General features: G+C 42.1%; 1 protein-coding gene across 25 annotated transcripts in view; it reads left to right on the forward strand.

Moving 5' to 3' along the window:
• The window catches only part of RIMS1 (regulating synaptic membrane exocytosis 1), a 641,584-nt gene that overhangs the window by 395,863 nt on the left and 220,709 nt on the right, over positions 1-25,012 (forward strand). For 19 of the 25 annotated variants that reach the window (XM_073626768.1, XM_073626766.1, XM_073626769.1 and 16 more), the window contains 2 exons: positions 12,410-12,522; positions 21,893-22,059. The exons of the other annotated variants lie outside the window; for them this stretch is intronic. In XM_073626768.1, the coding sequence (XP_073482869.1) occupies positions 12,410-12,522; positions 21,893-22,059 (280 nt within the window). The remainder of the gene's footprint in view (positions 1-12,409; positions 12,523-21,892; positions 22,060-25,012) is intronic. 25 annotated transcript variants of the gene reach the window in all.

Consider the following 25,012-nt stretch of genomic DNA (forward strand, 5'->3'; position numbering starts at 1 on the left):
CACATGTATTAGCGCAATTCTTTTTATTTCTCATATTCATTTCACAATTGATGTTTATTGTTGGGATTGCAGCTTTTCAACAATTTATTGTTTATTTTGGTTTATAGCGCAGTTTTTTCTTCTTTTTTCCGTATATAATATCAACCACACACCATATTTTTTGCTCCCTAAGACGCACCTAGGGTTTTAGAGGAGGAAAACGAAAAAATATTCTGAACCAAATGGAGTACTAAAATATTCAATAAAAAATAACAGAAAAATATTTCTACATGTACAATCAATGTAAGAGGGCACCCTACACTGATCCCCAATGTAACTGGTACATTTAGAAACAAAAAGAAAACAGGTGCCTCTGAACATAGACTGTATCATTTAATGTGTAGCAAAAGACATTAAAAACTCACATTGAGGTTGAAGTAAATGGGCACATCTGAACCAGTAGATTCCGCTGCATCGGGTTACAAGAACAAGCACTGTGTCCAGGAGTTGCTAAGCCTCTCGTATGGGCTGTCCAGTCCCGCAGGAAGCTACTTCGGTGAGATGTAGTCAGACCGAGGGTAGGAGCGCAGCTATGGCCGAAGTCGAGGGCTGGAACGCAGCCTGAGCGGGATGGTAAGATGCTGAAACGCTGTGCTGACCACAATGGCGGCACGGGCATACTCACAACGTGTTTTGGAGCTTCTGCACTACACAGATGTACACTGTGCACGCTCCTTTGTCAGGAGCTTGACAAAGGAGTGCGCACGGTGTACATCTGTGTAGTGCGCATGCTCCGAAATGTGTCATGAGTACGCCAGTGACGCCATTGCGGTCAGCGCTGCGTTCCAGCATCTTACCATCCAGTTCAGACTGTGTTCCAGCCCTCGACTTCGGCCATAGCTGCGCTCTTACCCTTGGTCTGACTACATCTCACAGAAGCGGCTTCCTGTGGGACGGGACAGCCCATACGAGAGGCTTAGCAATCATGAACACAGCGCTTGTTCTTGTAACCCAATGCAGCGGAATCTACTGGTTCAGATGTGCCTATTTACTTCAGCCTCAATGTGAGTTTTTAAGGTCTTGTGCTACACATTAAATGATACAGTCTATTTTCAGAGGTGCCTGTTTTCTTTTTGTTTCTGCATGTTTGGAGATCGCATCACTTCCCCTACAAGGCTTGCCCTGACACAGTGGTCTGTGCTCCCAATACATAGAGCTATGAGCTCAAAAGGACTATACAGTATTGATGGACTTTGCTAAATACAATCCAATGGCTGCGCCACTACCCAATTGTTGTAACTGGGACATTTATACTGACCTCAACACAACAGAAGTATTTACATGTAATTGAGACATTTACACTGACATTTACGCTGACCAGCGATGTAACAAGTGTATTTACAGTAACCCCCATCCCTCTGCTAATCTTTGGATTCTTATCTCCCTCTCAGTACAACTCTGCTCCTCTAACTCATCATCTGCTAACCTATGTCCCCCAAACCCCTACTCTGCTAACGTCAGCACTCCAACCCCTCCTTCCATTCAACTCTGCACCTCAAAAACCTCCACTGCTCACCTCTGCACCTCAAACACCTCCTCTGCACCTCAAACCCCCCTCTTTGATTACCTCTACATGCCCTCTATGCTCACCTGTATGCTGTTTACATCCTCTAGGTGGGCGGCATGCAGAGGGGGCGTGATTTGCATATGAATCGCGGCGGGTTGCCAACCTCATTTACATATAAATGCCCGCACAATTTACATATATATAACGGGCAATTTGCATGTGAATGCCAAACCTGTGGGGGTTAATTACAGAACAATACCTTGTGTTTCTCTCCCTCTTGCAGCTGAAGGCGAGGGAGAAATAGGCTTTCAGCTGGTGCGGAGAGCTGCACAGGGCATAGTTCTGTCGCTGCAAAGATGCCCCTATCAGCGGGTCTGCTGGTCAATATTTGCTCCATAAGACGAACAGACATTTCCCCCCATTTTTTGGGGGGGAAAAAGTGTGTCTTATGGAGCGAAAAATATGGTAGCTATATTCTTCTGTACAGAACTGTGATCTTAACTCTTTCAAGCATCTTTGGGATGCATTAGAATGTCAGCTGTGTGCCTTTTTTTCCACTCTAACATCATCACCTGACCTCGAAAATGCTCTTTTGGTTGAATAGGCACAAAGTTCCCACAGACACAATCCAAAATCTTGTGGAAAGCCTTCCCAGAAAAGTAAAACTGTTATAGCCACAAAGAGGTTAATGACAGACCTGCAGTACCTATTTAACCATTTCAATACTGGACTCTTTCACCCTCTTCCTGGCCGGGCCAATTTTCAGTTTTCAACACTGTCACACTTTGAATGAGAATCACTTGGTCATGCAACACTGTACCTAAATTAAATTTTTTAAATTTTTGTCACACAAATCACGCTTTCTTTTGATGATATTTAATCACCACCGGGTTTTTTATTTTTTGCTAAAGAAATGAAAAAAATTTTGAAAAACAAATGCATTTTTATTTATTTCTGTTATAAAAATTTGCAAATAAATAATTGTTCTTCATAAATTTAGGCCAAAATGTATTCTGCTACATTTCTTTGGTAAAAACCCCAAATCAGTGCATATTATTTAATCTACAAAATATAAATAAAGTTGCGCTGGATTTAAACAAACTCTCTTAAAGAGAAAAAAGGATATAGATAAACGAAGATTAATTAAAATCAAGCATACAAATCTGAGTGCACTAATTGAATCAATTTAGATCATACAAACACATGCAGTGAATTGAATAAATGAAAATAAATAAAGTGAAGTAAATGTCAATATGCACCAATAGTCCATCAATAGGAAAGAAAACCATGTCCTTGATAAACCAATATACATAACTGATAAGTATATGGAGAGATGGGTATAGTTGGATGATAAGGTCCACTGCAGGTAAAAAATTCGGAGTCACCGCCCTAGCCCCCTGAGATCACAACGGATGGGAAGACGGGTCTCAACCTGAAAGCAAAGCTCTATATGTGGGAACCCTTACCGGAGCTGGTGGACCCCCTAAAGAGCAGGGTCATGTACTCAGACAGATTGAGCCCTCTGCGGGGACAGGTGGATCTTCCGATGCCTTCGGTCTCATGATTGCCTCAGATGATTGATGGAGATAGTTTGCCAGAATGTGGTAATGAGCCCATCAAATGAATGCTCTCGATCTGGAAAGAGACACACTCGGGGCTCAAAGTCCTTGCTTCTTCCTGGGAGACTTTGAGCCCGAGTGTTTGTGTTGTTGTGGGATAGACTTTTATGCAAACATTCACAGGTTTAGTGCAGTTTCAGTTTGACAATAAAGTGTGCCTTTAGGATGTCTATGACTACACTGTATATAAATGGCACCTGCTGCATCTAAGGACTTATTCACACCTCTGCATGTGCATTAATGTTTGCTAAAACACTTGTTTTATTGAGCATTAACAGACACATTAATGCATGGTATACATGCATTGCCATATATTTTAAATGACTCCACAACAAAGATGTGTGGGCTCTGTGAGTTGTGGTTCATTTCCAAAACTATTGCATGTACTTTTGTGTATTCATACTTATTATTTACCCAACGTGTCAATGCAGGAAAATGTACATGTGTATGAATGCACATGGAGAATTGTGAATGGGCCCTCAGAGTTTGGGAGTGCCATGCTGACTACTCTGCAGCACCAAGGTATGATGTATGAACTGCATCATTTCTAAATTTGGGTGAGAGTTTTAATGTGCTTTCCTAATTGGTAAAAGTCTTGAAAATGCATGAGTGTGAATAGGCCTTATTATGTAAGCCAATACATATAGTGTATATTTTTTTCTTTGTGCTCAACTGGTGTTCAATCATTGTATTTCATATATGATAGTTTGCCAAGACTGATATGGAGATGTTTCAGTTTGCACTGACGGTGTTTTCCTTTTCTTCTGGAACACGACTTCTAAAACATATGAAATCCTTATTTCCTGATGCCTTCATGGCAGCACACACTGGGTTGTGACTCCGCCCCCCACAACCTGACAGGATTGGTTAACTATAAATTTGAAGGGGAGACACCCCGCTGCATTCTCTTTTTTATCCTCACCTGACAGATTGGATGAACAGAGCTTCTCCTATTTAGAAGTCCAAAAAGAAAAGGGCCTCTTACCGCACTCGCCCCAGCAGGTTCAAGCCTCTCCTGTTTGGAAGTCCCTCCTGTACAGTCTCTAAAGGAGCTTCTATGGAGGCAACAGCCATTCTGGTGGTCTCAGGGGGCATCTGGATATGCTGGCACAGTAAGCTTTAAAAAGGCTTCATAACTTTGCAGTGGTCTCCACCCTTTATTTATTTGCCTGTTCTTTCCCTTTTTTTTGTTTGTTGTTTCCCTCTGCTTGGGAGACTGCTGGTACTTGCTGTCCTCTGTCCCGTGGAGCCATCATGGCCACCGTACCTCCTCCTCCACTCTGCGTGTGTGCAGAGTGAGGTAACTCAGCAGTCAGAGGCTGTGCCCTTCTCCAAGATGACACCGGGACGCTTGGGACACTACTGCGCATGCGTGGGAGCGTCATTTTGCTGCAACGGCCACGGCAGATTTAAAAAACCCAGTTTCTCCTGTGTTTGATGCTATAGCTGCACAGGAGACTGGGATTCGCTCCTGCCTTGCCAGATAAATTAAGCAATTCAGGTAAGAAACACCAGCTGTCCCAGGGCCTTCTTTAGCCCTTCTTTTTCTATTTAAAAAAAAAAAACTTTTATTTCTCCTTTCTCTTATTTCCTTTCAGGCTGCCTATCTCTGCTTTACCTATGGAGTCCACTGCCCACTCAGACCATCACCAACAGACTAGGTAAGAGGCCACCCATCATTTGGTAAGTATTGAAGAAGGGGAGAAAAAAGAGAGCCGGACCAATAACGCTGAGTTTCTGGCAGCCCTACTAGGTCAAGAGCCGCAAGTTCCAGGCATGGAAGAAGATCAAGCCATGCTTCAAGCAGGAGGTCCCGCAGAAGCTGTTCAAGATCTTCCTCCCACTATCGCATCCCATCAAAGCATAGCTGCTCATGCCACAGCTGCTCCCGTCATAGTCGATCACAACACAGATGGTCACCTTCATCACACCACCAGAGCCGCCACACCCATCCTGCAGCAAACGCTTGCTGGGTATGCAGCGCACCTGCCTTGCCAGATAAATTAGCCTGTCGCTCATGCTTCAATGAGGCAACAAAAGAGAAGGAATCAGACACAAGGATGGCTATGGAGCTCATAAGGGAGTCAGAAATCCATACTGGAGTCAACAGCACTGCTAACGGTCAGGCCTGCTCCCAGCACATCATTGGCAGATTTCCATCGCAACCAAGTGTCAGAATCCTCTGGAGATGAAGATCAGGAGATGTCCGCAGGGTTCGATTTCTCCCTAGTCGAACCTTTTGCAAAATGAGTTAAAGAAGCGATTGGCTGGGAAGAAGACAAAGTGGAACCACAAAAGGTTCGAAAATATTTCCCAAATTTAAAAAAGGAACCAGAATCCTTCCATTTTATAGGTGAACTGGAGGATCTAATAAAAGATGAATGGGAAAGATCTGATAAGCGGTCCAGTCTTACGAACCGACTTGCAAAAATGTACCCCTTAAAAGAATCGAAAGTCAATTCATTGATTAACGCTCCCGTCGTTGACTCCTCCTTGATGCGTCTTGCCAGGCATGTCACTGCTAATCGAGGACGCAGTTTCCTTTCGGGATGTTCTCAATCGAAAAATGGATCTGGAATTCAAAAAAGTGTATTTCATGGCCGGGGCGCTTGCAGGCCAGCGATTACCACGGCGGCAGTAGCTAAAGCCATCTCAGGATGGGCAACTAGTATAGAGAGAGCCCTTCAAGATGGCACTGAATTAAGAAAGATAATCTCCTCCCTTCAGGAAATTAAATTGGCAGACGACTTCGTGGCGGAAGTATCAGTCAATATCAGGTCTTCAGCAAAAAGCAATGCTAGCCTCAGTCACGGCAAGAAGGGCCTTATGGCTGAAACCGTGGGTTGCCGATACCGCATCAAAAACAAATTGGTGCAGAATCCCATAAGATGGCTCAAACCTGTTTGGGTCTAAATTAGACTGCGCCATCTCCAAAGTAACGGGAGGGAAGTCAGGGTTGATCCCCTCCGACAGGAGACCCAAGGCCCAAAAGAGTCCCTCCTACAGACGCAACCTCCCCGATAAATACAGGGAAGCTAAATCCCACCGTCCCAACAGGAGGAATGCACGACCTTCCTTTCTGAGGGTGCAGAAGTCCAAGACTACCCCAGCGGGGGAGCAGCAAAAGTCCTTTTGAGGGTCGCTCGCCCACCCGGCACAGGTGGGCGCCAGGCTCAAAAAGTTTGTACAGATTTGGTCAAATCATATAAAAGATCCGAATCCGGGAGTGGACACTATCCACTCTCGGATTCGGACACAAATGGAAGTTCATGGGCAGACTCCCAGGAAATCACTTTCAACCAACCAGACTGCCACCCTCTTTAAACAAAAGGAAGTTATTAATAAAATATGTAACAGAATTAAAGCAAAAGAGAGCAATTCTAGAAGTTCCATCATGTCAAAAGGGGAGGGGGTTCTACTCCCCCTTATTTTTGGTGAAAATGAAGACAGGAGACTTACGGCCTGTATTGGATTAAAAAAACCTCAACAAGAAGATCAAAATAGAGGCTTTCAAGATTGAGAGCCTCTAGTCCATACTTCTGGCAGTGAACCTTGGTGACTGGATGCTATCAGTAGATTTGTCAGACACTTATCTACATATCCAGATTCATCCTGCCTTTCAGAAGTTTCTCCGATTCGCTATCTATCAGTTTCACTTCCAATTCCAATGCCTCCCATTCGGCATCTCTTCAGCTCCCAGGACGTTTACCAAGGTCCTGCTACCCTTGGTTGCGTTCCTCAGAGAAAAAGGACGCGAATTCACCATTATTTGGACAATATCCTACTTTTAGCAGAAATTAGGGAAACTCTGCTCTGTCATCAGAGAATTTTACTCACGACTCTCCAGAACTTTGGTTGGCTGGTCAACTGGAAGAAGAGCAGTTTGCAAGCCACACAAAATATGGTATTGCTGGGAGCAGAGCTAAATTTAACAGGGTACAACTTCCTCAAGAGAAAGTAGAGCCTCTAATACAGAAGATGCGGAAATTATTGTCAGCAAGGCATCTACCAGCCAGAGCCTGCTCGAGTGTGCTTGGGTCCATGTCTGCGACTCTACCCATGGTGCAGTGGTCACAATGGCACATGAGAGTTCTGCAAAACTCCTTTCTAAAGCAGTGGAATGAAGTATCAATGCATCAGACCATTCCCATTTCCAGATCGGTGAAACAGTGGGTATGGTGGTGGACGCACTCGATCAACCTCAGAAGATACAGACCGATAGGTCCACCAGCCCAGAAGTAGACACATCGGATGCCAGTCAGAGTGGTTGGGGAGCCCACTATCGAGATTAATCAGCTCAGGGCCGATGGCAGTTCCAGGCCCAGGGGGTAGTATCAAATATACTAGAGATCAGGGTATGCTTTGATGTCTATAGAGATTTTTGACTCCGCATTCTTCTTTTTAATTTAGTTCTTTGTTTATATCTATTCGGTTTTTGATTTGGATTTGAATTTAGTGTAGTCTGCAATAATCTACATGGCCACTGGGTGGCTTTTGCATCTTATCATTGTGTCCCCTCTGGCCTTTTTATGGTACTTCTGGCCTAAGTGTAGACGTGACGGTTGTCGACACTGCTTTTATTGGCTTTGCTGGTGCCTGTCCTTTGTTTGGACCTTCGTCTTATACTGCAGAGTTTTTAGTTTTTTTCCAACTAGTTTTTAGCAGGCGCTTAATATTATATTATTTTACATATTCATTTTTATGTATTTTCAGGTCATTGGTGCTATTAGGCGTTGTTTTTGTGCTTTCCACAGAACGATTTAGGCCTGCATTCATTATCCACTTACCGCCTGATTGTGGGGTTTTTGTATTAATTTTTTTTTAATTTTTTTGATTTTGACTTTTGTCTATCTTTCTCTGATCTCACAGTTCGGCTCTCTAAGTGTCAAGGGAACTTCGTTTCCTTTTGATTGATGGAGCCGAGCTTTCTTGAATGTGGGTGTGCCTATGGCGCCAACGCTATTCACTGTTTAGCAAATTAGGCATAATGCGCATGTCCGCCGATGTAATGGGACTCAGAGCGAGGCTTGGTTAGGATGTTGCGATATATAGGGAGGTGATGCAGCGCGCCGCCCATGCCCCTGGACGACGTAACCTTATTAGGAAACGCGTAGGGCGGGGCGACGTGACTGCTTCACCTCTCATCGCTGTTGCAGTTTCCAGCAGGACGGGTGGTCTGTGAGCTTACCGGCCGATGCTCCAGACACTGTAGGCGCTTACTTACTACCACCATCATGTGAGTGCAACTCTTGTTACTTATTTTAATAAAGGTTAAATGATTTTACACTATTGGAGCCTTTCTATTTTACATATACATATTTTCCTAATACGTACTAGTCTGACTATCTTCACCACGGTAGCAACGTCCCGGTTGTGCCATTTATCCCAAGGATCCCGGTTGTGCCATTTATCCCAAGGTTCATTGGCTGTGACCTAGAGGATCATACTTTTCAAGCTTTCTCAGATCCTCTGTAGTGGGGGATCATGGGAGTCTCTGGTAAGCAGCCATTGTTTACCTGTGGTGGTGGATCGAGCACTATTGTCTACATACAGCAGAAATCACACAGTTTTTTGGACTTTTTATTTATCACATTGGTGATTCAGTCACTATGTTTATGGACTTATGCTTATTTTATTTTTATTTTTTATTTATGCATGAATTATTGTATTTGATGTAATGTCACCTTGAGATTTTTTTTTTTTTCACTTTGCCCATTTGTATGACACACATATAGGGACCTATTGTTGATTGGTGATTACGCACAGGACATCATTTCTTTCAGCGCGATTCAATTTTTTCCCATCTACTATTCACTGTGTTTGTGTTGCATAGAGGAATTGCAGCTTTCTAGTTCACATATTATTTTTGTTTATTTGTTTGCTTCACCAGAGCGCAGTTTCTTCCCTTCATTTTTCTTAGAGCTCAGGACAGCCTTCCAGGCTCTAATGGCATTTGCACCATTCCTGAGGGGGAAGAATGTGCTTATCAGAATGGACAACAGAGTTGCAGTGTCCTATATCCATCCCATCTTGGAATGGGCACAGGCACACCTGACAGACGTGAGAGCAGCATATGTCCCGGTGACACAGAATATGTTAACCGACTATCTGAGTTGAGTCGAGTCGAACAACGAATGGTTCTTGAGCTTCCAGGCCTTTTCCCTTCTTACGTAGACTTGGGGAATGCCAGAAGTGAACTTCGCAGCCACACCTGCGAATGCCAAGTGTCGGAGGTTCCTGTCAAGAGCATCATTCCTGTCAGTCGAGGGAATAGATTGCCTAATTCACCCATGGAACTTCAAGTTGGGATAATTACAAGGTTCCTGTCCAGGCTCCGGAGATCTTCATCTACAGTAATCGCGGTAATCCCATTCTGGTCGAGGAGACCGTGGTTCACGACCCTGTTGCAACTCAGTCTTCAGCCTCCAATCCACACCCCGGATCTCCTATCTCAAGGCCAATTCTTACACCCAGCTCTGGAGAGGTTGCATCTGATGGCCTGGAAGTTGAAAGAGTTAGGTTGAGGGAAAAGGCTGTTCTCAGGAAGTAATATCAACTCTGATGCAAACCAGGAAAACTACCACCAACACCACCTACACAAGTATTTGGGGGAAGTTCTTTTCCATGGCACAGCAGAGGGGATGGAATCCCATTTCACCAGAGCCTCCTCAAATTTTAGAGTTCCTCCAGTCAGGAGTTGACAAGGGCTTAAGCTCAAGTACCCTAAAGGTTCAAGTATCCGCTTTGTCTGCCAAAACAAGCACTAGATGTGCATTACACCCTCTGGTAATTCAATTCCTGAGAGCCTGTCTGAAGATCAAACCTTCCAAGAAACCAGTTTTCCCATTATGGGACCTCTCAGTGGTCCTCGATGCCTTTTCCAATCCTACTTTTACTCCATCTGAATCTATCTCACTGGGATTTAACTCTGAAACTATCTTTCCTCATCGCAATTACATCAGCAAAGAGAGTATCTGAGATCCAAGCACTAGTGGCAACAGAACCTTACTTAGTGTTTTTTCCTGATAGAGTGGTACTGAGACCGTCTGACCGCTTCATCCCGAAGGTAGCGACTCCCTTCCATTATAACCAAGACATCGTCCTCCCATCCTTCACTTATGAACAAGGCAAACCCCATGCGCTGGATGTTAAAACAACCATCATTAGTTACCTTGCGGCTACAACTCCTTTTAGGAAGACGATTCCCTCATGGTCATCCCTCATGGAAACAGACAAGGTCAAGCGGCTACTTCACATACTATCGCCTCCTGGTTAGTCTAATCCATCCAGAAGGCATACTCCATTCACCATCTGGCAATTCCTGAAGACATCAGGACTCACTTGACCAGGGCAGTGGCTACCTCCTGGGCAGCATATTGCAGAGTCTCACCGGAGATGATTTTCAGGGCAGCGAATTGGTCCTCCAGACAAACTTTCATTTCTGACTATAAAGTAGACTCTGCTCATTTGGCTATGGCGGACTTCAGTAGATCCGTTGTTAGAGCCAATTCTTCAGCATTATAAGGAATAAATATAATTTTCTTGCACCCACCCAACTGGCGAGTTATTTCCCAGTGTGTGCTGCCATGAAGGCATCAGGATAACTGAAAATTGTATACTCACCTTTCCGTAATTTTCCTTTCCTGACGCATCTTCATGGCAGCACACAGAATCCCACCCCGTTTTATGGTGATATATATAGAGAATGCAGCAGGGTGTCTCCCCTTCAAATTTACAGTTAACCAATCCTGTCAGGTTGTGGGGGCAGAGTCACAACCCAGTGTGTGCTGCCATGAAGATGCGCCAGGAAAGGAAAATTACGGAAAGGTGAGTATACAATTTTCCATTTTTGAGCCAGTGTTGTATTTAGCCATAAAACTAATTAATCAAAGTGAAACGCTAAGAACTCTTTTCATTAGCCCACAATTACCATTCAAAATGCTTACAGATTACGTGTGACTATTAAAGCAGTAGTAAATCGCACAAAAAAAAAAAATCTTCTCCCTGCAAATGAATGTCATAATGTGCTAGTATGAATCACATACTAGCACATTATGAAAGACCTACTAGAAAACAAAGCCCTCCAAGAGCATGCTGTCACCGCTGCCAGGGCTTCCATTATTATTACCCACTCTTCCTTCTGGGTTCGCAGGCTGCAGCAGTTTGACTGTTAGAGCCATTAAGACATCACTCCCTGCACAACTTTCTCTTTGGACAGAACACCGTCCATTGAGAGGGCAGTACACATGTGCCTGTGACATCACCGATGCTGCTAAAGTAAATGTCTCCTAAACATTGCAAATTTAGGAGATATTTACTGTACAGGTAAGCCTTATTATAGTCTTACCTGTAGGCATAAATATAAAAAAATACGCCTTTACTACCACTTTAAATGCAACACAGAGCTGTCTCGATGATGCCTGGATGGCCAAAACAGCACAACTTATGAGTGAGTCAGTAGATCAGTATAGTTCTTTGGAAACCCACTTAGCATGGCACATGCTCATAGGTTTACCATGTAAACAGACTTTACCTAAAAGTAATTTCCACTTTTGGATATGTTTGCTGCACACAATTCCAAAGAAGCATTGCTTAAATTCTCCAACTGTACATTGCAATCAACTGAAAAACATATTAATATAAATGCTTAAGTAATACTTTAAAAGAACCGTTGCCCCCTACTTGTTTACTCGTTCTGTCCCAATTATCTTTTCCTGTTCTGGCTACATAATTAGTCAAAATGGTAGACATCCAGTTTTTTTTTAGAGCTGGCTCTGTATATCACTGTGCCATGTAGGTTGCATGAAATTATTTGTGTACTAGGAAAACAATACTGCTGGACAGTGGACACATTGTAATATGCAAACTAAATCTTTGTAAATGAAATATATATTCATTTATTTTCTCATTATATTTGTAAATAAATACATGGCCTGTGTCTAACAAAAACATAATTAAAATACCCATAAAAAAATTGTATCAGTTATTAACAAATGCTGCTGTGTAATTTCATCATTTTGCTGATTCATTTCATCAACGCTCTGCTGGATTTGGTAACAGTAATCGAAGAATAATAATTCTATTTTAAATACACATTTTAATTATCTTTAAGAAAAATAGTGTAAGATACACATTCATGGTGCTTTTATAGTTCAAGAAAGAAACAATAACGATAACTAGAACACATATGTAAGTGTAAAATGTAAGTTTTTCTTTTTAAATAAGTTGTACCTATATTTTTCAGCAAATTTATTAGTGGAAGAACGGGCAAGACAAATCAAATTAAAGGTTCAGCGGTATAAGCAAACAGCTGGGTCTAGTTCTAGCCAAGAGTTAGAGCGAGAGCAATATTCTAAGGTAAGTACAATGCTTTCTATGTTTTTATAGTCCTGCCCTTTATTTATTTTTTTTTACAAAGAAACTGAATAACATAGAATATGTGACCAATTCCCAGTTTTTACAAATGTTTCAGTTTTGTTAATACTATATATGGAATTGGACGAGAGAAGAGCTTGTGTAAAAAAAACTAGAGGAAAGAAAATAGATTTGCTATCTATAGTAGAATTCAGAGTTGCAGGAGAAAAGTTACAGCTGTTTTCTGATTTTCTTAATTTTTCTTTTTCACTTTCTACTGTATATGTAAACTTTTTTCCAGACATATTCAATACTTCACTTCACACACTCACATTACTCTTTGCACTGCTGTGTTGAATAACCCTAGTTAAAAGTTCTAGTTGTGTCTGTTTGTTTATAAGATGGTATATTGTATATGATGACTTGTTAGATTTTCAGAAGTATACATTTGTGATAACTAATATGTAACCTTGCTAACTGCCCATACGAACAATACAATTTAAGGCATAAATGTCTTAACTTGTTTTTTCTTCCTTAAGAAAGTATTATTGGGCAGTTGTATCAATCAGGCCTTCCTATCATTTCACCGTATCCATACCAGTTTCTACACTTTCCCAACATTCAAAGTGTGGCAAACATCAGGCTTTATGAAAAAGGAGCAGGGCTTACATAATTCTGCAATACTAAGCACATATTTCACCTGCTTCAGGTGTTAGGTCTTTTTATGTGGGGCTTGCACAATTTGTGTTCCTATAAATAGTTAAAAGCCTTCTGCCCCTTTTTGTCATAGTTTATATTCAGCATTAGTTTAAGTATCCTATGACCTCTGAAAATGAAAACACTAGCCTTTGGTGCCTTTATAGCGTAAATAGAATTTTTTGTTGCTGTATTTCTGTAGAGTCAGCATAATATGCTTTGACCTAGGGTATCTGAGCTGACAGGGATGACATATTGCCACCCAGTCATCTTGTTGCTGACTGCCAGTAACTCATTCCAGTATATATTGAAAGGTTCTGGACTGTGGTCCTGTCTGCCAATGCTGGGTTATCCTGGTTTGTGCCCCTGCACAATTTTGTTGGTAATATATGGTGTTCTTATGGTTCAGCCACTCTGGTTCCATACACCTAGAACTGATCTGCTGGCAGAGTAGGGTTTCAGTTGTGGTTATAGGTGTACTGGTTAAGGCCTGTTTCACACAAGCTTCAGCTTGTATAAGAGCAGTGTGACCAGCACACTTTGACAAAGCATGCTATTAACATGAAATTTTCATCACATGTCGGTAACAACCCCATGCAATCCATACATAAAAAGAAACCAAAACAAATAAGTTTGGAAGCTAAGCTATGTGTAATAAAATGGAATGGCACAAGAAAAACATATTGAACACATGAAGAAAGGGAGGTGCAAAAAAAGCATGGAAAACCAAGACACCAGCTGAAATCTTATTCGTAATTAGAAAGCAATCCTGCCCCTTGTCAGTCCAAATTAATATCAGTTAGTTCAGTCTCAAACGATGGCCTATAAAAAGGTGTCTCATTACCAAGGTGTCACGCAATAACATGTCATGATGAGTAAAAGCGCAGAGCCCTTGCATAACCTTTGCAACCTTATTGTTGCAAAACATACTGATGGCATTGGTCACAGAGGAATTTCTAAACGTTTGAATGTTCCAGTGAGCACTGCACTGTTGGGGCCATAATCTGGAAGTGGAAAGAACATAATTTCTCCATAAACCGGCCACGATCAGATGCTCCTTGTATGATGTCTGATAGAGTAGTGAAAAGAATTACAGGAAGAGCTGTCCAAGAGCCAATAGCCACTTGTGGAGAGCTTCAGAAAGACCTGGAATTAGCAGATACAATTGTTTTAAAGAAAGTAAGTAATACACTCAGCTGTCATGACCTGAATGCACGCTCACCATGCAAGACTCAATTGCTGAAGAAAAAGCATGTTGAAGGTTGTTTAAAGTTTGCTGCGCAACATTTAGACAAGCCTGTGAAATACTGGAAGAATATACTCAGGTAAGATGAGACCAAGATTGAACTCTTTGGATGCCATAATACACACCATGTGCTGATGTCAAATGGCACTGCACATCACCCCAATAGCACTATATCAACAGTGGAGTTTGGAGGTGGGAATATAATGGCGTGGGGCTGTTTTTTAGCATACGGTACTGGCAAACTTAATTTGGTTGAAGGAAGGATGAATGGAAAAATGTATCAAGGCATTCTTGATAAAAATCTGCTACCATCTATCAGAATGATGAAGATGAAATGAGGGTGGACATTTCAGCAAGACAATGATCCCAAACATAAAGCCAAGGAAACTCTCCATTGGTTTCAAAGAAAGAAAATAAAGCTGCTAGAATGGCCCAGCCAATCACATGATTTAAATCCAATAGAAAATCTATGGAAAGAACTAAAGACCAGAGTTCATAGAAGAAGCCCACCAAACCTTCAAGATTTAAGTTTGTGTGGAAGAATGGGCCAAAATCGCACCTCAGCAATACATGCAACTAGTTTCTCCATACAGGAGGTGTCTTGAAGCTGTCATTACCAACAAAGGATTTCGTACGAAGTGTTAAATACATTTCAGTTAGCGTGTTCAATACTTTTTCCTTGTGTCATTCCATTTTATTACACATAACTTAATTTATTAAACTTATTTTGTTTTGGTTTCTTTGTATGTATGGATTACATGGGCTGTTACTGACGTGGTGAAAATTTCATGTCAATAGCACCTTTAGAAATGTATTTACCTAAAAAAATTTGACGTGTTAAATATTTTTTTTTTTCCGCTGTATATACTGGAATTTGTATTTATTTTATTTTTTTTATACTAGTAATGGCGGTGGTCAGCGACTTATAGTGGGACTGTTTTAGTGCGGCGGTCAATCTGACACTACTGACACTGGGTGGGAACTGAATAACTGACAGTGACATCACCAATGACATTAGGGGTAGGGGTGCAATGGATCAAAAAACTCACGGTTCGGATCGTTCCTCGGATCAGGAGTCACGGATCGGATCATTTTCGGATCAACAAAAAAAATCCCCCCCACTGTAATATCCACGTCATCTCCCCCACTGTAATATCCGCACTGTAATAATATATTGGCAGAGTATTGGCAGAGTATTGGCAGGGTATTGCAGAGTATTGGCAGGGTATTGCAGAGTATTGGCAGGGTATTGCAGAGTATTGGCAGGGTATTGCAGAGTATGGCAGAGTATGGCAGGGTATTGGCAGAGTATGGCAGGGTATTTCAGAGTATTGGCAGGGTATTGTCAGGGTATTGCAGAGTATTGGCAGGGTATGGCAGAGTATTGGCACTGCTGCCATCTGATCTCTCCCTTCCACTGTACAGATCAGTACACAGAGGGGAGAGAGGAACCGGCGTCATGACATGGAGCATTTGACAGAGCGATCATGTGGTAAACAGCCGCCGGGTGTACCAAGATGGCCGCCGCTCCGGAGCTAGGCCAAAGCCGTGGCCTTTCCTAAGGCCGAGGCGGCGGCGGCGCTTCGCGGAGCGCCTGTGTGCCGATCCGAACAGACTGAACCATTAGGATAACGGATCGGTGACAATCCGTTGCACCCCTAATTAGGGGCAATGAAAGGGTTAACTGTGTGCCTAACAAGTAATGTGTGCAATATGTCTTGCTTTTACTAGTAGATATGGCTGATTTTCAAAAAAACAGCCACATCTCTGCTCCGTGCACAGAGCCCCATACTGTTAGTAAACATGAGGCTCTGTACTGTACTTTTTCCCTAAGCTGATCAGAAGGTCCCGGCCATAAATCATTGACCGGGACCTGCTGACCAACTTGTGCTGCATCAAATTACAGCACAGATGGGGTGGCGGGTGCTGGGGTGCGCGCCCCCTACTTGGAAATGCCATGTCACCTACATGCGCAATCTGGCGCAGAGCGCCCACCCTGTCGCCGTATATATGTGCATTGAGCAGTCTGCATGTAGTTAAAAGATTCAACAAAACTTGCTGAAAGCTCTGCAAATGCTATGGCAATGCTTGCTGTTCACGCTGCTCTTATATAAGTTGAAGCACATGTAAACAGGCCTTAGAGTGAGCACATTTTGATAGAAGGCATATGGCTCGCTTTCTCATTCTCACATTGTGCAGCCCTTTGTATAGTATAATAAACTGCACTGTGAAAATTAACTGTGGCTGCTAATTTAGCCTTGATTGTAGGTGTCTGTAAATAATCCAAGCATGATCCAGAATGGAACCATAATATTCAAAATATTTGCCTAAAAAAATGTCATCAATAAAAAGGTCTACTTCAGTCTACAGTCGAATGCCCCGTACACACGGTCGCATTTTCAGACGGAAAATATTCGATGGGAGCTTGTTGTCGGAAATTCCGACCATGTGTAGGCTCCATCGGACATTTTCCATTGGAATTTCCGTCACACAACATTTGAGATCTGGACATCAAATTTTCCGACAACAAAATCCGTTGTCGTAAATTCCGATCGTGTGTACACAATTCCGATGCACAAAGTTCCACGCATGCTTGAAATCAAGCAGAAGAGCCGGACTGGCTATCGAACTTCCATTTCTCGGCTCGTCGTACGTGTTGTACGTCACCGCTTTCTTGATGTTCGGAATTAATGACAAGATTTGTGTGACTGTGTATATACAAGACAAGCTTGAGCCAACATCCGTTGGAAAAAAGCCATGGATTTTGTTGTCGGAATGTCCGATCCTGTGTACGGGGCATTAGAAGACAATGGGGGTTATTTACAAAAGGCAAATCCACTTTGCACAGCAAAGCTTGGAAGTGCAGTCGCTCTAAATCTAAGGGGTAGATCTGAAATGAGTGGAAGCTCTGCTGATTTTATCATCCAATCATGTGCAAGCTAAAATGCTGTTTTTTATTTTCCTTGCATGTCCCCCTCGGATCTACAGCGACTGCACTTGAAAGTGCACTTGTAGTGCAAAGTGGATTTTCCTTTAGTAAATAAACCCCAATGTCTGTTTATTAATATGTACAATCCAATGTACGAAAGAAATTCCCACTGCTACGTTTGCACTCTATTACAGATTATAAGTAATAGCGATAATTCCAGCAGGAAAGATATACGTCAACTTTTCAGAGTCTTTATAATGCTTTTATGCCACTTAGATATGTTCAGGGGTATTAGATAAATAATGCAAAGAACAATAGATTTATGCAAATGGAAGTAACCCGTTGCAACCAATCAAAGTTCATTTCGGCAATGTTTGCTGTGAATTGCTGAACCAGGGATGGGAGGAAGTAATATTTTGATGGCCTATACTCATTATGATGTTTTCAGTAACAGTATGCTATTGTATGCTACTGTACCATGGATGAAAATGCTGGTGTGTGTGTAACCTTGAGTTGAGGGAACAGCAGTGTTTGCAGGGGAACAATGAGTCAGGGATGGGGGAATAAGATTGTCATGTGTTTCAGGTCTAATGCCCTGTACACATGGTCGGACATTGATTGGACATTCCGACAACAAAATCCATTGATTTTTTCCGACGGATGTTGGCTCAAACTTGTCTTGCACACACACGGTCAAAGTTGCTGGAAAATCCGATCGTTCTGAACGCGGACACGTAAAACACGTACATTGGGACTATAAACGGGGCAGTAGCCAAAAGCTTTCGTCTCTTAATTTATTCTGAGCATGCGTGGCACTTTGTGCATCGGATTTGTGTACACACGATTGGAATTTCCGACAACGGATTTTGTTGTCGGAAAATTTTATAGCAAGCTCTCAAACTTTGTGTGTCGGAAATTCCGATGGAAAATGTGTGATGGAGCCCACACACGGTCGGAATTTTCGACAACAAGGTCCTATCACACATTTTCCGTCTGAAAATCTGACCATGTGTACAGGGCATTAGATTATGGGTGTGGATCTTTGCTAATAATGTTGTCTCTGATTCCCATGAGAAATGAGTTTGATGATGTCACATATTTAAAGTCTAATGGCAGCTGTACTGGCTGAAAACTAGTTTCTAGAAATTGCAATTTCTCAGGCAAACCCAGCACCATGTTAGTGCTGTTGCCTCTTCTTTTAGCACAGGAATCAGAACTGATAACCCATAATTATTTCTTTAGTTCTGCCCAAGTTCATTCAGCAAGAAGACTGATATTCTTGTGTAAACTGTGCACACTAGAGGGAGCTTATATTGTTTTGCAAGATTACCTTGTAAGAGACTCCAATTAGATTTTATAAAGTCAGCGGACATACCCAGTAAGTCCAGGGTGCTTACGGTTTATTACTACTTTCCTTATTTAATTAATTTATTCAATTAAATATCATGTATTTATTTAAATAAATTATATCAGTATTTGCCCAGCACTGCCATAGAGAGCAGGGAGATGCAAAACAAAAAGGCAAACAGAAAGGCAACAATAGCCACCTAGTAACCAATTGAAGGTTACAGGTCATCTTTCAAACACAGCCTATGTCTTCTATAATAGCATGCCAAACCAACACAATGCCTAAAACTGCTCATAAACATAGAAGGTGGTTGGTCCTGCTGGTGCAATTTGACTATCAACTGGCGCCTATATAGAGCAGTATATCCCTAAACATGAATATTCACATCAGGCCACTTTTTGTCTTTAGTCCTTTTGAGAGAATTCATGCTACAGACACCTCCAGTGCCCGCTTACCAGGGGGTTTTCCAACACATCAATTAATATTTTCCCAATGAATTTTAGCTGCCAGTACCCATAAATATATTGCCAGTAGTAATAGTAGGCCAGGAGACTGTCATTTGTCTTTAGGAACTTGAAGCCTCTTTGTTATACTCCTACTGTTTCTAAAGTTATATGATGGTTGATTTTAGAATACTGGCTGTTCTTCATATTAAGGCGTTGCCTTTTTCATGACTTTTTATGTAAAATGTACTTAGAGGTATGATATGGAATTGTCATAAGGGTAAAACATAAAAAAAAAATACGTCCCTCTTTAGCTAGCTTGGAATGTTGGGAGGTACTGTATGTTTAGTTTTGCTTCCAGAGGTGTATGTTTACTTGCGTTTACTAGTTATAAAAAAAAAGTTGTGTTCAGGTGTGTCTATAAGCTCCTTTTTATTAAAGCGGAGCTAAATTGAGCACCACAAACTTAAAACACTATTTAATTTATTTTTAATATTCAAAGCAAACTCACACATCCATCCATGACAATATTCTTTATTTTGTTGAGAAAACCCTTTTTAACACTCCTCTTTATGGTCTTTGCTTTGTGCAGTGGTCCAAATCATTTGGTGTAGGGGGATTATTGTGTGATTTTGGCTTTCAGGGGTTGGGGTTGGCCCCTTAGTTCCAGTGAAAGGAACTCTTAAGGCATCAGCATACCAAGACACCATGACAATTTCATACACCCAACATTGTGGGAACAGTTTGGGATTACCCCTTCCTGTTCCAACATGACTGCGCACCAGTGCACAAAGCAAGGTCCATAAAGACATGGATAAGTGAGTTTGGGGTGAAGGAACTTGACTGGCCTGCACAGAGTCCTGACCTCAACCTGATAGAACACCTTTGGGATGAATTAGAATGAAGACTGCAAGCCAGGCTTTCTTGTCTACATCAGTGCCTGACCTCACAAATGCACTTCTGGAAGAATGGTCAAAGATTCCTATAGACACACTCCTAAACCTTATGGACTGCCTTCCCAGAAGAGTTGAAGCTGTTATAGCTGCAAAAGGTGGGCCAACTCAATATTGAACCCTACAGGCTAATGGGCCGTACACACGATCTTCCAACAACAAATGTTCGATGTGAGCTTGTTGTCGGAAATTCCGATCGTGTGTAGGCTCCATCGGACATTTGCTGTCGGAATTTCCGACAACAACTGTTTGAGAGCAGGTTCTCAAATTTTCCGACAAGAAGACTTGTTGTCGGAAATTCTGAGCGTATGTAGAGAATTCTGACGCACAAAAGTCCACGCATGCTCAGAATTAAGCAGAAGAGCCACACTGGCTATTTAACTTCATTTTTCTCGGCTCGTTGTACCTTTTGGATGTCACCGCGTTCTTGACGTTCGGAATTTCTGACAACATTTGTGTGACCGTGTGTATGCAAGACAAGTTTGAGCCAACATCCCTTGGAAAAAAATCCACGGTTTTGTTGTCGGAATGTCCGATCATGTGTATGGGACATAAGACTGGGATCATTAAAGTTCATGTGCGTGTAAAGACAGGCTTCCCAATACTTTGGGTAATATAGTGTAAGTTTTAAGTAATAAAGCCTCCCATCGGCACCCTCATCATTTTTGATGACTAAGAAAAAAAATTAGAAAAAGATTTTTTTTTATTAGAGACTGCAGGCATAAAAGGCCACCAGTAGAACAGGTGTTGGCATTCCCATAGGTATGAAATTTCCATACAAACCGAAGGCTACATGCACAAAGGCATATGGATTTATGCCCCAAATATGCTGCCATTAGTTGGCAGAAAAAAATGCCTTTAATGTTGCATATGTACATGCATTTATACTCCAATGTATTCGCAATCATGCAGATTTACATGCATATGAGCATAAACTTATTCTGTTGGCTCTAATATTATTTTTTTCTAGCCACTGGGATAAAGTTACGCTAAAAACTCTTCTCTGACCACAGGTTTGGGGCATTTTTGTCACCCCAAACGTTGCTCTATAAATGCAATGCAATATGCATATGCACATTAGATAACCTAGAGTTGCTTTAATAACAAAAAAAAAGCCAGATGCCTTTAGTAGTTCAGTTCAGTATTTTTCTGCCCCTGTGCATAAGGCCCAGGGGAATACAGCCCACTAGAAACAAGTTAAATGCAGGGAGACAAATGCAAGTTGAATGTTGATGAATTCTGAATGATGTCAGAAAAGTAACAAGCTGATGTAATCAACACAAGCCCAAAATCCATTGACAGGCTATAAAGCTTGCATTGTTTCTGTTTAAAATAATTTTACAATTTTCTTTATGCAAATCTGTGTATTTTGTTAGCTGCCATTGCAAGACAAAATAGGAATATGTTTGTGGTTATAGGCTACAGGACATATGGTATACAGCAAAGTACAGTATATAATTGTAGTGTATATGAACTGCATAATTTATTTAAGTTAAAAAAATGTCATATTTTTATAAATGGATACACTGCTTGGATTATTTAGTAAGGCAAAGAGTTTATTATACAAAAGGACAGTAATCCATAGCAAACAGCAATATATTGGAAAGTAGAAATTGTAGTATCTCTTAGCAGTCAGATAAAATTACTAAAATGTTTCTGCGTAATTTATGTTGTCAGTCTAAACAATTTCTCTATATTTTTCATTGAATGCATGATGTGTTAAAAATAAGTTTTAAAGCCATTTTTCTCCACCACTAGTATAACATGCATAAAGATCAATACAGAAGTTGTGACAACGTCTCAGCCAAATCATCAGATAGTGATGTCAGTGACGTGTCAGCCATTTCCCGTACCAGTAGTGCCTCCCGCCTCAGCAGCACAAGCTTTATGTCTGAGCAATCTGAGCGTCCAAGCAGAAGGCTTTGGTGAGTGGAAAATTAAAATGTTTTCTAATGTTGATACCTGCAACAAAAACTCACAATGCATTTTAAACTTTCTTTAAGAACTGTATTTTTATCAAGCAGTGCTCTAAAGTCAGGATGACACACAGTGTATACTTATCAACAATACAAACAATAGTAAATACTTTAAATTCAACTATAAACTCCATCTTAAGTGCGTTTCAGATGTACCTCTCACCTTGCCTCTGTGGATTCAGTAGTGTGCAAGGCAATGACCTGACTTTCTAATCTTCATTCTTGTTCTAGGTCAGTGTTTAAGTATTAAATCATAGACAGCCAGCCAGCTAGTATTTTTAGAAAATGATCAGTGATGGCAGCCCAGTATTTCTTGCAAGAAGAGTTTGCAGTTGATCTTTCTTACGCTATTGCACTGTTTTTGTGCATTGACTTGCATTGAGCAAATTATTCTAATATGAATGCATTTAAGCATTGTAGCAAGCATTTACATGCCCCAAAACACTTTTATTGCTGTGAATGTACTGTAGTCTCAGCGGACTTCTTCCTATATACAGCATTTCTGCTACCTAGTCAGGAGTCAGAATAGGAAAGATGGAATTCATTACTGCCTGACCTATTTCCTAGCAACTACAAAAGCGGTGCTATTGGCACTTCAGTTTCCAAAGACTTTGGTAATTCTAATTGTTCCAAATTTAACTGAGGGACAAGTGTAATGCATGGGAGTGCTGTGATGGCAATATTGCTACTGTGTTAACACTATAACATTCAAAAAAATCCTAATGTGAGAGAAGAAGGGGGGAGAAGGCAGGGGAAAATACAATTTTATTTAGGATTAAGGTCTGCTTTAAGTTGGATTAGTCCACCTCTATTCCGTGAGTACCCCACAGGGGAATACCTTTACTCAACAAGGGGAGGATTACAGGTGCTCAGTAGCTGGAACACATGGAACAGAAAACGGTGTGTCCACTGCAGGCCTAGAGGAAGCGTCAAGCTTTCCTCAGGTTAGTAGTGCTTCCTTCGCTCCGGAGAAAAGATTTAACATCAACCCCACTTGGAGGGTGGGGTCATGACGTGAGACGTCAGACGGGAAGGGAGGAGCTTGGGATGTGCCGGTCGGCCGGCGAACTGGCGGGCTCCTATGCAGACAGGCCAGAGGCGGTGAAGGAGAGGAGGAGAGCTGTGCGAGGCTTCGGGACCATCGACGCTGACAGGTGCTCCGGAGCCCGATGCGAACCGGGTTTGGCACGAGGCGCATAGCGGGACCAATGGAGCGGTAATCTCGGCCGTTCCCCTCCTCTGCCTTCCCCCCCCGGGCTCGGGCTGTGAGGCCGTGAAGCTCCGATCGGGAGTGTCCCATACAGCAGAACCAGCAGTATACGAAGACAGGACATCCGCCCGGAGCAGAGATTGGAAAGCTACACTGGAAGACTACAGCGGAAGGTCCGTGGTAAGGGCTGCTTGCCGCCACACAGCAACTGGCTACAGGTAAGAGCGGAATGAGGACGTTCCCGCAAAGGGGAAGACTCACTGTGGAAGGTACGAAGTGATAATTTGGAAAGTTGCGGATTTTTGAACTGTGCCATCACTGCTTTACTTGTAATAAAAATAGGTGGGAAATCCGGAGTAGTAAATATCAAAAGACAGGTGAAGAGGTGACGCTGGGCAAGACAGAGTTTTTCTAAAAAACGGCATGAAACCAAGGCAGCCATTGTAGCCCCTTACCAGGACTAGGACAGAACCAGGGTACTGCGGAGGGGCAAGAGACGGGACAGGAGTGAGGAGGAGTAGATCTGGAGGGATATAGCCTTGACTCACAGCACCCACAGAGGCTGCAGGGGGTAAAAGAGTATCAAATTGAAAAGTCAGGAGATCACAAAATAAGCTAAAAACCCATAAACCTATAAAGACACTAAACCCCTAAGCTCCAGTGATCAATAATATCGGTTCCAGGTCGCCGCAAGCACTATGAGTAGGGCAGTGTCTAAAGCTGGGAAGGGGGGTGCACCCAAGACACCGAAAGACAATACTACAGGGAGCACAATCAAGCAATACCTGGCCCAGGGGGCGAGCCCAAAGATTACCCACCTGGAGACCCAAAAGGCAGCCATGGCAGACAAAAAGAAGGGATTGAATGGGAGGAGTGAACAGACTCCTGTACACTCAGAGATGAGTGTACAATGGAGAATGTATTGGAAATAACCAGACTGGAAGAGCATAGGCTGGAGACACAATTTCCCACAAAAAATGAAATCTGAGAAATGTTTAAGACACTGGAAATCTCAATTAAATCTGAGATAAGCATGTTGAGGACAGACCTAGGTAATCTATTGGCCAGAGTCGAGAGAACAGAAGACATAATAGACAAACAGGCCCGGGAACTATCCGACTTAAAAGAACAAGTTAAAATTACCCAAAAAAAACAAATAAAAATTTGGTATAGGTTAGAAAATCAAGAAAATAGAAACCGTAGACAAAATCTGAGAATCCGAGGGGTACCGGAATCTAGGGGAGAAGATTTGAGGAAGATCATAGCGGCAATCTTCAGCCCCCTCTTGGAAACGGGAGTGGAGGACTTCCCAAATATAGAGAGGGTACGCGGATAGGAAGATTTGATACTATGAGAACGGAGAGAATTCGAGACATAATAGTAAGATTTAGATTCTATGAGGATAAAGATAACATTTGGGTAAAACTAAGAGGAAAAACCCCGTTACAATTTGAGGGCGCAAGGATTCAAGTATTTGCGGACTTAGCCAAAGATACATTGGGAGAAGACGCCATCTCAAACCCCTCTTGGAGCAGATGATAAAACACAACATAAAATATTCATGGGGGTTTCCGGCCTGCTTGCTAGGAAGCAAAGACGGTAGATCGGCCAGGTTAAGATTCCAGAAGAACTGGGGGAATTCTGTGGGAAACTAGGTTTACAGGTCCCCCCGCTGCCGGAATGGACTAATGA

The sequence above is a fragment of the Aquarana catesbeiana genome, linkage group LG04 (genome assembly GCF_042186555.1).
Source record: "Aquarana catesbeiana isolate 2022-GZ linkage group LG04, ASM4218655v1, whole genome shotgun sequence".
NCBI lineage: Eukaryota > Metazoa > Chordata > Amphibia > Anura > Ranidae > Aquarana > Aquarana catesbeiana.